Raw genomic sequence first — 12,980 nt, 5'->3', positions numbered from 1 at the left:
TGCTCAGGGCCTCTATTCTCCCTGCAGAGCTGGTCTGTAACCGAACCTTTGACAAGTTCTCCTGCTGGCCCGACACGCTGCCCAACACCACAGTCAACGTCTCCTGCCCCTGGTTCCTGCCCTGGCACAGGAAAGGTAGCTACCTGGGGCTGGCCCCTGGTCCGGCTGCGCTGTCCTGTGCTGCTGGGCGCACATCGCACATGGGCAGCGGCTGCCATCTGCTCTCCCTGGGCTCTGGGGCGCTCTGAGCAGCTGTAGGTCAGCAGGGGTGGGGAATGGAGGCCTTCTGGTGCCCTCTGTGGCTTGCAGTGCCAGGAGCCATGGGAGGGGGTGCTGAGGAAAGCCCTGTGCTGGCTGGGGATGGAGTGTGGGGCGGAGAGTCGGGATACTCACTGCCTGACCCTCGGCTGCCCCAGCTGGCTAATGGGGAAGGGCAGGGTTCATTGGCTCTGGGCGCTGTCGGCCATTCAGGACCCTGTCACTGGCAGAAAGGATGGACCTGGCAGGGATGGGACCAAGAAGTGTGGGGTGTGGGGATCTAGCCAGCAGGGCACAGTGAGGAGCGCAGGGGCTCTGGCAGGCCTGGGGAGGGAGGGGAGTTCGTGGGGGGCTGGCGTGGGCAGATTGGGGGGACTGGCAGGGAGAGCACGGGGGCCCGGTGTGGGGAGCACGGCGGTCTCTAACCAGCCGGTTCTTCATGTCCCCATCTCCCCCCCACAGTGAAGCACAGATATGTCTTCAAGAAGTGTGGGCCGGACGGGGAGTGGGTGAAGCGCCCCAATGGGCAGCCCTGGCGGGACAGCACAGAGTGTGAGATGGACGCAGAAGACCTTGAAGCCCAGGTCAGTGGGGGCAGGTCTGGGGCTGGGCTGAGCCGTCCAGCCCCCATGGGATGGTATGAGTGAGTCTCAGCTTAGCCCCACAGCAGCTGAGAATTTGGGATGGCCCAGCAGCTTCGCCTCCCAGGGGGGTAAGGGCCGTTCCCATGCCTGGGCTCTGTCGCTCCAGCCCACGGACAGACAGACAGACATGCCCAGCCCTGCTCAGCAGCTCTCTCCCTCTCTTTTTAGGATAAATTTGCCAAAACCTATGGCAGCTTTAAGATCATGTACACAGTGGGCTACTCGGTGTCCCTGGGCACCCTGCTCCTCGCCCTGGCCATCCTGCTGGGCTTCAGGTAGGGGCTGGGGAAGAGCTACCTGAAGGGACAGGGAGGGAGGGGAGGAGAGGCAGCCGGGAGAGGGGAAGAGGGAGCTGGGGGGTGGGGAGACTTGGGAGATGGGGCCAGGGCTGGGGTAGCCGGGGCTGTAGGAGCCAGGCTGGGCACGGTCCTTGCTGGACACTGACTGGGGGCTCCTGCTTTCGGCAGCAAATTGCACTGCATGCGGAATTACATCCACATGAACCTCTTCGCCTCCTTCGTCCTGAAGGGAGTCTCGGTGCTGGTGATCGACACCCTGCTTAAGACCCGCTACAACGAGAAGATTGACGACTACAACGTGGGCATCTGGCTCAGCAACGAGGTGAGCTCCCCGGGCCCTTTTGCCATGCTAGTGGCTCTGTGGGGCCAGTGCCCTACTGAGCCCCACCCACTCATCATCCCCCCCCGCCCCCACAGGCTGCTGCCGGCTGTCGAGCAGCCACCGTCTTCATGCAGTACGGCATCGTGGCCAACTACTGCTGGCTGCTGGTGGAGGGGATCTATCTCCACAACCTGCTGGTGCTCGCTGTCTTCTCCGAGCGGAGCTACTTCACCCTCTACCTGTGCATTGGCTGGGGTGAGCACCTGGGCACGGCGGTGGGGAGGGGGTGAGACCAGCCACAACACAGCACCCGGGCACAGGGGGTGGGCACCAGCCATGGCATAGCGCCTGGGCACAGGGGGTGGGCAACAGCCATGGCTCAGCACCCGGGCACAGGGGATGGGCACCAGACATGGCTCAGCACCCGGGCACAGGGGGTGGGCACCAGCCATGACTCAGCACCCGGGCACCAGCCATGGCTCAGCACCCGGGCACAGGCACCAGCCATTGCACAGCGCCTGGGCACAGGGGGTGGGCACCAGCCATGGCACAGCACCCGGGCACAGGCACCAGCCATTGCACAGCGCCTGGGCACAGGGGGCGGGCAACAGCCATGGCACAGCACCTGGGCACAGGGGGCGGGCACCAGCCATGGCACAGCACCTGGGCACAGGGGGTGGGCACCATCCATGGCTCAGCACTGGGGGCGGGCACCAGCCATGGCACAGCACCTGGGCACAGGGGATGGGCACCAGCTATGGCACAGCACCTGGGCACAGGGGGCGGGCACCAGCCATGGCTCAGCACCGGGCACAGGGGGCGGGCACCAGCCACAGCACAGCACCCGGGCACAGGCACCAGCCATGGCTCAGCACCCGGGCACAGGCACCAGCCATGGCACAGCACATGGGCACAGGGGCAGGCACCAGCCATGGCTCAGCGCCTGGGCACAGGGGGCGGGCACCAGCCATGGCACAGCACCTGCCCAGAGATGCAAAGGGCATGCTAAGGTGTTATGATGGGCACAGTGGCTGCTTTCCATCCCAGGACATGCACCTGGTGCCCCTGTCTCAGCCTATGGCCCCTGGAGGAGCTGCCCCTGAATGTGTTTGTGCTTTCTAGGGGTTTCTCACCTGCTTCTGTCTCTTTTTCGTCTCCAGGGGCCCCCATCTTGTTCCTCATCCCCTGGGTGGTTGTGAAATTTTTATATGAAAACATTCAGTAAGTAGAGGCACGCAAAGTGCATGTGCAAAGTGTGAGCTATGGGAGTGAGGTGTGGGCATGCAAAGTATGTGTGGGAGAAGTATGGGCACTGTGCGAGGTGTGGGCACATGCAGTGCATGTGTGAGGTCTGTGTGTGAGGTGTGGGTGTGATAGGTACATGTGCAAGGTGTGGGCACACAAAGTGAAAGTACAAAATGTGGGCATGCGCAGGCTGCATGTGTGAGGTGTGGACATGCAAAGTGTATGTGCAAGATGTGGGCACATGAAGTGTGGGTGTAAGGTGTGAGTGTGCAAGGTGAGTGTCTGAGGTGTGGGCTGCATGTGCCAGCTGCATGAGCTGGCTGTGTGTGGGAGACATGGGCAGGCTCTGCGTGCAAGGTGTGGGTGTGGGCGGGCCAGGCATGCAAGGTGTGGGTTTGCACCAGCTGTGCGTGTGAGGTATGGGTGGGCCATGCTTGTGAGGGCATGCTGGCTAGAGCCTGGGCTGAGCCTGCATGTGGGGGCAGATTAGCCCTCAGCCTCTCCTGTGGGTTCGAACACCTCCCTCTGAATCAGCTGCTGCCAGCTCCTGCTGGAGACAGGCATAGAGTGGATGGGCCTAGGTCTGACCCATCTGTCTAGTGCTGCATCTGTAGTTGTCTGTGTGCCTGGCAGAGGCTGCAGACAGTCTGTGCGCTCACGGGGGTGGTGTCTGTGCCCATGTGGGCAAGGGGCATGTGTCCGGGCAGGAGCAGGTCTGTGCCTGCAGGAGAGCCCTGGCCTGGTTCATGCCTCCTTGTCCCTTGTGTTACCTGGAAATCCCTGCCAGGAGCCTTGTACCACCTTGTGCTAGGGCTGGGCTGAGCTTCCTGCCGGGGCACGTGGCACGTGGCACATGGATACAGAAGTGCCACTTCCCCTGTTACCCCTCGTTCTCACCTCCCAGGTGCTGGAGCACCAACAACAACATGGGCTTCTGGTGGATCCCCCGCTTCCCCGTGTTCCTGGCCATACTGGTAAGTCCCAGCCTGCCCTTGCCCCCCTCCCCGCTCCGCACCATGGGCCCCTCCCCTCCCCGCTCCGCACCATGGGCCCCTCCCCTCCCTGCACCGCCAGCCCCTCCCCTCCCTGCACCGCCAGCCCCTCCCCTCTCCGCACTGTGGGCACCCCTCCTGCAAGACGCTCCCCCTCTTTTCCCTTCCTCCAGCCCAGGCACCCCATCCGCCTGCCCGGCCCTACTCCTGACACACACCCTTGCCCTCTCTCGCATGCCCCAGCTGCTCACAGATCACAACTTCATGTTCGGCTTCCTTTGCCTCCTCTTCATGGAGCTGTTGGGCTGCAGTCGGGGCGCGTTTTCCCACTTTGCTCCACAGCCATGGTGCCTGGATGCATCCTGTCTTTTCAATGAGAGCGAGTCTCCCAGAATCACGTGACTCCAAGAGCTGGGGCTTTCAGAAAAGCGCCAAATATTGTGAGAGTTGGTGACACTGGGTTCCCCTCCATAGCTGCCCTACCCTGCCCAGGCAGAGCCCCGACTGTGGGCAAGGTCCCTTTCATCCTGCACTGGCTGCCTGGGGCTGACTAGACTCCCCAGGGTGCATCTGAGACAGGGCTGGGCACGGTCATCTCCTCCCCAGTGATAGTTCATGGGGCTAGGCCCACCAGCCCCACTAGGACTCCCTTGCTGGGGTGGGGATCCTCCAGTCCCTGGTCCCCATACCCATCTGCCTCTCACCCTATTTCTCCCTTTCAGATCAACTTCTTCATTTTCATCCGCATCATCCAGATCCTGGTCTCCAAGCTCCGTGCCCACCAGATGCGCTACACGGATTACAAGTTCAGGTGCGCCTCTCCCCGCCCTAGGCCCAGCTGTCCCTCTCACACCTTGGAGAGGCCGCTGCACCGCAGGCCCCCTGCTCTGTGCGTATGCCCGCTGCCCTGTTGTGCCAGAGGGGGCTCCGTGTGGCCATGGGACCCCGTCTGCAGTGTCTGAGCGGGGAGGCGAAATGGGTGGGGAGTGGCTGGCTCTGATTGGTCAGTCTCCCTGGCAGGCTGGCGAAGTCCACGCTGACGCTGATCCCGCTGCTGGGCATCCACGAGGTGGTGTTTGCCTTTGTCACGGACGAGCATGCCCAGGGCACCCTGCGCTACGTCAAGCTCTTCTTTGACCTCTTCCTGAGCTCCTTCCAGGTGAGCTGGGCCTGGCGCCCTCAAGCACCATCTCGCCCAGCCTCCGTGCTCTGTGGCCTCCCCTCTCATGACCCTGGGGAGGAATCAAGGGGCCTGGGCCGTGCCCCTCTCATGCCCTCTCTTCTTGCTGCCCTAGGGGATGCTGGTGGCCATTCTCTACTGCTTTGTCAACAAGGAGGTGAGTGCAAACGCCCTGGGCCCGGCACGGGGAGCCCGTTCCATGACTGCGTCCACTCGGGACCCTGTACCAGCATTCTGCAGCACAGGCCCGGTGGGGAGGACTCTGCTGCCCTGTGCCATCTGGGCCCCAGTAGGGGCTCTGGGCTTGGCCTGGGCTGTCTTGCTGTCACCTGCTCTGTGGGAGCCGGAAAGCGGCTGTCGCAGGCCCCGGGCCCTGCTCACCCCGTCTGGGGCTGTTTGCAGGTGCAGTCGGAGCTGCTGAAGAAGTGGCAGCGCTGGAAGCTGGGCAAGGACCTGGAGGAGGAGTACAAGCATACGTACAGCCAGACCCCCAATGCCCGCAATGGGGGCAGCGGTACTTGTGAGAAGCACAGGCTGGTGGGCAGCTGCATCACTGGGCTAGGGCGGAGTCAGCCCACGGCGCACACCAGCACCCACTACCTCGAGAAGACGGGCTGCAGCGCCAGCGAGAGGCACCAGTGCTATGAGTTCCCCGAAACAGCCGCCAGCAACTTCTGAGCCCACCCCCTGCCACGCAGCCAGGGCGCTGGGCCCATGCCCGCCCGCAGGCAGGCTCTGCTGGGCAGGGAGAGGGAGCTGAGGGCTCAGGCAGCAGGCTTGCAGGGACATAAAGCGAGAGTCTGTGCCTTTCAGCCCCAGCCTCCCTCCCCCTTCCTGGGGCCGTCTGGGGATCGGGGTGCACACCAGGGTGCCAGGGCCTGATGCCAGGCATGCTGAGGATGGAGCATGCCCTGCTGCCCCGTCCATCCTTCAGGGGCATGTGCCAGGTGGGCACGTGATGGTGTCTGTGCACAAGGTCTGCACCCCAGCACAAGTCCACATGGAGGGCAGAGCACCCTGTACCAGCCTGGCGGGGTGTAGGGAGCCTGGGGATAGTGCCCGCTGGAGTGTGGGGGCAGGGTGTCTGCCTGCCGGGCCATGTGTACAGCTGCTTACTGCGCTTGCTCCTGCTGCCCGCCAGCCCCTGTGCCCGAGGTTAATTTATCTCTGCAGTAGCTGTGTAAATAGGCATGGGGTTCACAGGGTGGCGGGGCAGGATCTGTCTGCATCTGTCTGGGCGCGGCGCGACACATCGCTCCAGAGGACGTGGGCACCAATAAACCCTGGAGTGTGTCTCATGGCAATGAGGGACTGAAGCCTCCTGACTGGGAGCTGAAAGGGCTGGGGGAGGGGGCAAGGCCGGCACAGCCCAGGGAGGGGAAGGCACAAAGGCTGTTGGGGGGGGGGAAACACTTGCTCAAAGGGGGTGAGCAAGAAGGGGGAGTTTGCATAAAGACAGGGGAGAGGGGGTGCATGAGCAAAGGCGGGCCAGAGGGTCTCCGCTGGGCAGGTGGGTCGCCTTGAGTCACCCTTGGCCCAGGGCACTCCCCCCGGAGCAGGGCTGCTGGAGGGCAATGCACTTGGCCTTTCTCCTTGCTCGATGCCCTGGGCAAGACAGCGACTTCCTTGGGGGCGCAGTGGGAGAGGCCAGGCTGGACTGTTAATGTTTCCTCTGAATACTGTACGGGTGCCTCAGTATCCCCTATGCAGTTCTTAAGTATCTAGGGGGTGGGATAAGGGTGTATGATCATTGCAGAGCCCTAGAGGGCAGGGGTGTGCAGGGGTCTGGACACAGAGAATGGCCGACACCCCGTTTCCTGGCAACTGATGGCCTGGGCCCATCCCCCCTGGAAGGTGAGAGCAAAAGGGTTGGAGAACAAAGGAATCAGGTGACCTCCTGGCCGGGAAAGGGACAAAGCCCAGAGGAGGAGGGGCTGGAGAGAGTTTCAGTTTGGGGCAGGCTGGGCTTGTGGAGAGAAGTGCAGATGTGGTTGTCTGGCTCACTGCCCCCCAAAATGAACCCAGCTGAGGGGTCCTGTTCTCTGCACCTGCAAGCTCTGGTTTAGACCATGTTCCTGTCGTCTAATAAACCTGTTTTACTGGCTGGCTGAGAGTCCCATCTGACTGCGGAGCTGGGGGGCAGGACCCTCTGGCTTCCCCAAGACCCCGCCTGGGCGGACTCGCTGCGGGAAGCGCACAGAGAGGCAGAGGATGCTGAATGCTCCGAGGTCAGACCCAGGAAGGTGGAAGTTATGTGAGCTTCTTGCCCTGCAGACAGGCTGCTCCCAGAAAGGAGACTTCCCCAGAGTCCTGCCTGGCTTCGTAGGGAGCAGTTCCAGAGCATCACCCGGGGACCCCGTGACACAGGCTCAGCCTCACTCCCATACATCCGCCTCCTCCCTGTGCTTGCCTGGCAGCCCCATCCAGCTGGACCTCCCCCCCTGCCCGTGGCACAGGGCAGAGAAAGCAAATGCCGCCCCTGCCCTGGGAGCCCATTCCAGCCTCTGGGGGGGGCTGCGTCTCCCCAAACTGGCACATTCGGCACATGATGACAAGCTGCCCTGGCAGGCTGGCTTGCCTGGCCACGCAGTTCCTCTGGGCGCTGTGTGGCGCACTGCCCGTGCACTGGGCCAGGGAGCTGCACATGGGGCCAGCAGTGTGGCTGGGAGGGCATCAGGGTGTGAGCACGTAAAGCACAGGGGAGGGGCTCGTGCAGCAGCTGCAGCTCTACTGTCCCCAAAGCAAAGCATGTGCTGGCGCATCTGCCCAGGGCTTCCACCAGAAAAGCTGCAGCTGCGAGCGTCAGACACCCTGAGGCTGCAGGGGGCTCTGGCTGGCACGGGCCGGATGGTGGCCCAAGAGGTGACCCTCCTGCAGGCTTGGCCCCCCCCTCCCCCCGGTCGGCTTTGGCCAGGAGCAAAAACACCAGCTGCTGGCACTTGGCTTGGAGTCATGCAGGGCCAGCAGCAGCCTCGCGGACACGTTGCCACACAGCTGTGGGTCCCTGCACAGAGCCACAGGCATTCACATACATGCTGGGTACCTCCCAGCCCCCCACAACCCCCCCAATCACTCATAAGGTGCTTTTGCACCCCATGTGAGCACTAAGCCATCGAACGTGGCGGCTTCGGGAATGGAACAATCTCCTTGTGTGGGGGATTAGCCCAGCGCCCCGGCCTGCCTGCGTGCAAGCCCTGCCCCATGTGCACAGCCTGGCAGCACTCCCAAGCACACACCCGGCCTGGGCAGGTGACAGTGTCAGGACTCCTGGGTCCTGGTCCCAGCTCGCTTTGCCGCAAGGCCTGTACTAACACATCTGGCGGCAAGGTGGCGTCCACAGGGTTACAGGCCAGGCTTGGAGGTGGTGGGGTTAGGGGGGGCAGATTGGTGCCCACAGTGAGTGGGTCTGCACAGGGTTACTGCTTACAGACCAGACCTGGAGGCTGGGGGGCACTCTGGGCATTCGAGCCATGCTCACCCTCCCAGTTGTGGCTTGGGGAAGTTCCTGATGCATTTAAGGAGCATTTCCTGCTGCAAAGTGGCCCTAATTTCCTCTGCAGGGAAGTAGCCAAAACTGCACCTCATCTGGGCTTATTGATTTAAACTACCATCATGACCAGAGATCTCCCGTCAGCGCCCCCTGCCCCATTAGCCTGGCACCAGCAAACTAGGGAAGGTGCTCTTGGCACGCCAGCTGTCCCAGCCCAGCACCACTGTGTGCCCTCCCTGACCCTAGTGCCACAGCAGCCTTGGTCCGCTGCAGAGCCAGCCGCCCAGTGCATAGCTAACCCTGCCCTGCAGCTGGCAAGCCCGACGTGACAGCTCTGGCTGAGCACTTGGGAACCAGCCGCCCGAATGACCATAAACAGCCCCACACTATAAACATTGCTCAGCGCAGAGGGCGCCAGGCCAGACTTGCTGTTTACATCTCCACCAAAGCACACTCCTCGGAGCTCGCACTCCATGTCCTAGCCCCACTGTCCCCAGGAATGGCTGCCCTAAGGTCAGCAGAACTGCCCTGGTGCCTTGGGGCCAGCCTCAGCCACGTCTTTCTGTGAGACCCATCACGTCCCCAGCCTTGAGCCTTGCCCCAGCCCCCTGCAGGCCAGCATCCTCCCCACCCCTGTGGCCTGCATGACACCCTGCCCCTGTGCTGCAGGGCGCTCATGTCATGCATTGCCTCTCATGGGGCTGGGGTGGACCCTGCTTCAGCCCAAGCAGGGCTTCTGGGGACCTGCACATTCCACAGCACCCAGGGTCCCTGCCCTAGCCCCCCCCAGCCCCCAGGCAGCACCGTGTGTGCCACTCAGGCAGCCTGGGCCGAGACTGCACTGACGCTGTTTGCCAACACCTGGCCCAATGCCAGGCCCAGCCTGTGCTGATCATGTGTGACTTCAGCAGCAGCCCTAGGCCCAGGCGCCTGGGAGGAGATCGGGGGGTGGGTATTGGAAGAAGCTGGGATGGGGCGGGGCGAGTATGTATTTGCTCCCAGGGGAGGTCGCTGTGCAAGTGGGGAAAAAGAGGGGATGCATTCGTACTGTGGGGCAGGGTGAAGGGGCATTTGTTCACACACACCCGTCGCACGCGTGTCCCATTGCTCCCCCGTGAGCTCAAAGCATTTTATAACCGTGAATTAATTGTGTCTGTCACCCAGGTTAGGGCAGAAGCTCCAGGGTGCAGGCACCGTCTCCCAGCACTGAAACGCAGGCAGCGCCCAGCCAGGGTGTGGCCAGCATTTAACAGGGCACAGCGGCATTACCCGCCTCCTCCAGGGCAGTCAGTGATTCAGCCTGGGCACGCTACAGGGGCAGGGGAGGGGGTAATAACCAGCATTGAGTTTGGGGTTAGCAGCCCACCTCGCCCTTAGGCAGCATGCGCAGCTCTCATTCCTGCCTGGGGCAGCACTGAGTCACCTACAGCCCCCTGCCTTTCTCCTGGGGAGTGGGGGGTCTCCTCTCTAGCACTGAGCCAGCCCAGACCTGATTAACGTGTCCACGCTGCAAAGCCCTGGGCCCAGGTTTTCCCTAGCCCAGATGTGCTGTTTTCAGCTCATTTGGATAATGGCTGTGCTGAGCACACAGTAATTTTCCGCTGTTTACTCGCCCGCTCCCAGGCTGCCCCAGCCAAGCCAGGCCACTGCAGTTACAGAGCAGTGCTTGGTCTGGCCTGCAGCGGCCTCCTTCAAGGCTGCCCTGGTCTAGAGCTGAGCAGATACTGACCTGGGCTCAGCCTCCCTCGTAGGCCAGGAGCCCTCAGGAGGAGACAGGAGCCCAGCATACTGTCTGTGGGTTGGGGGGCAGTTAGAGGATCTGTGGCATGGGGTAGTCCACAATTTTTTGTCATGGTCCCAATTTCTTGGTCAAGGTCTAGTCAAGGGCCAAGCTCCAGAGAAAATATTTAAAAAACACAATAATGATAATAAGTAAATAAACAGATTTCGGGGTCCATTCAAAAGTGTCTGGTGGTCCAGATTTGGCCCGCAGTCCGCTTGTTGACGACCCATACTCTGTGGCATTGCCATCCAGCAGCAGGCGCAGGCCACTGCCACCCCGCACAGCTTAACACGCCAGGCAGCGGGTGTCATATCACAGCAGCTCCCTAGAGACCAGCTCACAGCCCCGCCGGCCAGCGTGGGGGCCCTAATGGGAGCAGCGTGAGCACACAAGCCGGCCCATGGCCAGCCGGCGGGAGCAGGCAGCCAGACAGCGACGGTGCTGCCCCACTTCCCTGCCTGGTGCCTGGGCAGCAGTGTGGCCGCTCACGGGGCTTCCGCCCCCCACATGCCACCCAGGACCCAGGCAGCCAGCGAGGGACGGGAACACTGTTCTCTCTAAGCTGCGTGTGTGCACACAGATCCTAACCCCCGCGCACCCCGTGAAACACTGCGCACATACAAATTTGCACAGAAGAAATTTTTTGCGCACACGGCCTGCCAAAAATTAGAGGGAACGTGGGACGGGAGCCAGAGGCCTGGCGGGGCACAGCCCTGGCTCGACATGGCTCTCTGGCCCTGCACTAGTGCTGTGTGTGGGGACAGCAGGGGGCTGGAGCTGCCCGCCGTGGCCATCTGCTGACATCACTGGGGGGCCTCCTGATGTGCTAACGAGGCTAATTGAAGCAAATTGCTGGCGCAGGAGGTGCTTTCTGAGAAGGTAAATAGAGTCCCTGTGAGGCACCAGGCCTAGCGAGCGTGCGGCTCCCTGTGTTGCCATGGCGACCCCCCCCCGCCACCATCACCCTGGCACATGTTGTGCCTGGAGCCCCAGCCCCACTCACCGGGCCAGGGCAAGTCTGGGTGGCAAGGAGGGGACTGCTGGGGCGGCCGCTGGCCTCACAGGCTCAGGTGCAGTGACAAAAATGAAGGGGGTGGGGAGGGACTGTCCCTTTCCCTGGGGCTCCAGGCAGGGGAGGAAGGGGCAGACTGCAGCCATTGCCTGGGGGGACCAGAGGAAGGCCAAGCTGGCGGCAGGGCCCTGGCCCAGCTGAGCGGCAGAGTCGTGCTCCAATCCCAGCAGGGCAGGCCGTGCCCGACTGGGGACTGGCCGTCGCTGTAATGGGAGCTGCATCGTCCCTGCCTCCTCCCCAGCCTGGGCAAGCCAGGGCCAAACAGCAGGCCCGGCACTCGGGGGGGTTCACACCCTGTAGGGGAAGGTGTCCCCGGCAAGGAGGCGGCCTGACTGGAACAGAGCCAGCCCTCCCCACAGCCAACTCGTCTGCAGAGCTGCTCAATCAGCCAGAGGCGCAGGAACGCAGTGAAGCTCACAGCCCCCACCGCAAGCCGAAGCCCTCACAGACGGGTGCCAGGGCCTTGGGGCTGGCTCCATGGCCTTGAGCAGCCGCTGCACCGGAAGCAGCCTCTCAGCTGCTCTGGAGCACTGAGCGGAGCTGCCAGCATCAGTCACAGCCCAGCAAGCCGGGCACCTTGGGCACCCCGGCTCATCGGGGGGCTCTGCTAGTTACACAGCAGCTTAGTGACAGGTTCAAAGAGCAGCCGTGAGCCTTACGTAAGCCCTCGCGCAGCCTGTCTTGGTGCAGCTTGCCAGCATATGCCAAGCAGGCACATTCGTCAACCCCCAGGGCTGTGCTGCAGCCAACCACCTGGCCAGCTGGGGCAGGGGCAGGGGCAGATTTAGACTGAGGCTCCCACAGCAAAGAGTAGGGCCCTTGCCACATTCCCAACTGCCCTGATGACGCTGGTGCAAGGGTGGGGCACAGCATTCCCATGCTGCCTGCAGCTAGAGCCGCTCCCAGGAAAGGGGGGGTGCCCCAGGCACATAGGGTCCCATTCATCTGTGCAAGCTTGGGTGAGTCCCTTCCCCACTCTGTGCCTCAGGTTCTCCACTTGTCCAGTGACAGGACAGATCTGGCCCAGCTGTCCGCATGTGCAGGTGCTTTGAGCTCCCCTGCAGGGAGGCGCTGCCTGCACCAGGACAGGGGGCTGCGAGGCCAGCCAGGCTGCAGCTGAACTTTTGGGGGCTGTTTCCGAAGCACGGGGTGCCCAACCTGGCGCCTGAGTGCTCAACAGCATCCACATCCCCTTGTTTACGCGGACCAGGCTTTCGCATGCTGTGGGGGAGGGGAGTCAGCCAGCTGTCATGTTGTGGCGGGCAGGCGGTGCTGGGGGCGCTGCACAGCTGCTTTGGTAGCTGCCAGGCTCTGCCTGGCCCATGCCCGCAGATCTGCACAGGCCACTCAGAACAAAGGCGCAGTGATTAACCCTCCTCCACCCATGGGTTCCCATGGCAACAGCCAGCACATGGGGTCACTTAACACCAGGCCGCAAAGCCCCACAGACCAGCTTGAGGCTTTGCCAGCTCCACGGAGAGGGGCCCTGTGCTGGCTGGAGCCAGAGTAGGGGTGATGACCCTGTTGGCACCCCCAGGGGGTGCGGGGAGTGGGCAGCTCCAGCACCTGAACCCAGCACAATGTGTCCCAGCTCAGCCAGCTCTCAGCAACCGCCAGGGCCCCATGGGGTCCCCAGCCTGTGACGCAGACCAGGCTCCTGTGGGCAGCGGTGAGATGCCAGGACCAAAGTGCCAG

The 12,980-nt window shown here is 62.8% G+C and overlaps 1 protein-coding gene across 2 annotated transcripts in view; it reads left to right on the top strand.

Moving 5' to 3' along the window:
- Nucleotides 1-7,044, top strand: part of GCGR (glucagon receptor) — a 29,416-nt gene extending 22,372 nt beyond the window's left edge. For both annotated transcript variants that reach the window (XM_084648339.1, XM_084648340.1), the window contains exons 4-14: nt 28-135; nt 721-842; nt 1,071-1,177; nt 1,370-1,523; nt 1,619-1,778; nt 2,684-2,744; nt 3,673-3,742; nt 4,483-4,571; nt 4,781-4,919; nt 5,056-5,097; nt 5,343-7,044. In XM_084648339.1, the coding sequence (XP_084504465.1) occupies nt 28-135; nt 721-842; nt 1,071-1,177; nt 1,370-1,523; nt 1,619-1,778; nt 2,684-2,744; nt 3,673-3,742; nt 4,483-4,571; nt 4,781-4,919; nt 5,056-5,097; nt 5,343-5,618 (1,328 nt within the window). In that variant the 3' untranslated portion in view covers nt 5,619-7,044. The remainder of the gene's footprint in view (nt 1-27; nt 136-720; nt 843-1,070; nt 1,178-1,369; nt 1,524-1,618; nt 1,779-2,683; nt 2,745-3,672; nt 3,743-4,482; nt 4,572-4,780; nt 4,920-5,055; nt 5,098-5,342) is intronic.
- The last annotated feature ends 5,936 nt before the right edge of the window (nt 7,045-12,980 follow it).

This window comes from Lepidochelys olivacea, assembly GCF_965140295.1.
Source record: "Lepidochelys olivacea isolate rLepOli2 genome assembly, chromosome: 14".
NCBI classification, from domain to species: domain Eukaryota; kingdom Metazoa; phylum Chordata; order Testudines; family Cheloniidae; genus Lepidochelys; species Lepidochelys olivacea.
Note: the sequence above shows the minus strand (reverse complement) of the source record. Positions and strands in the feature narration are given on the sequence as shown.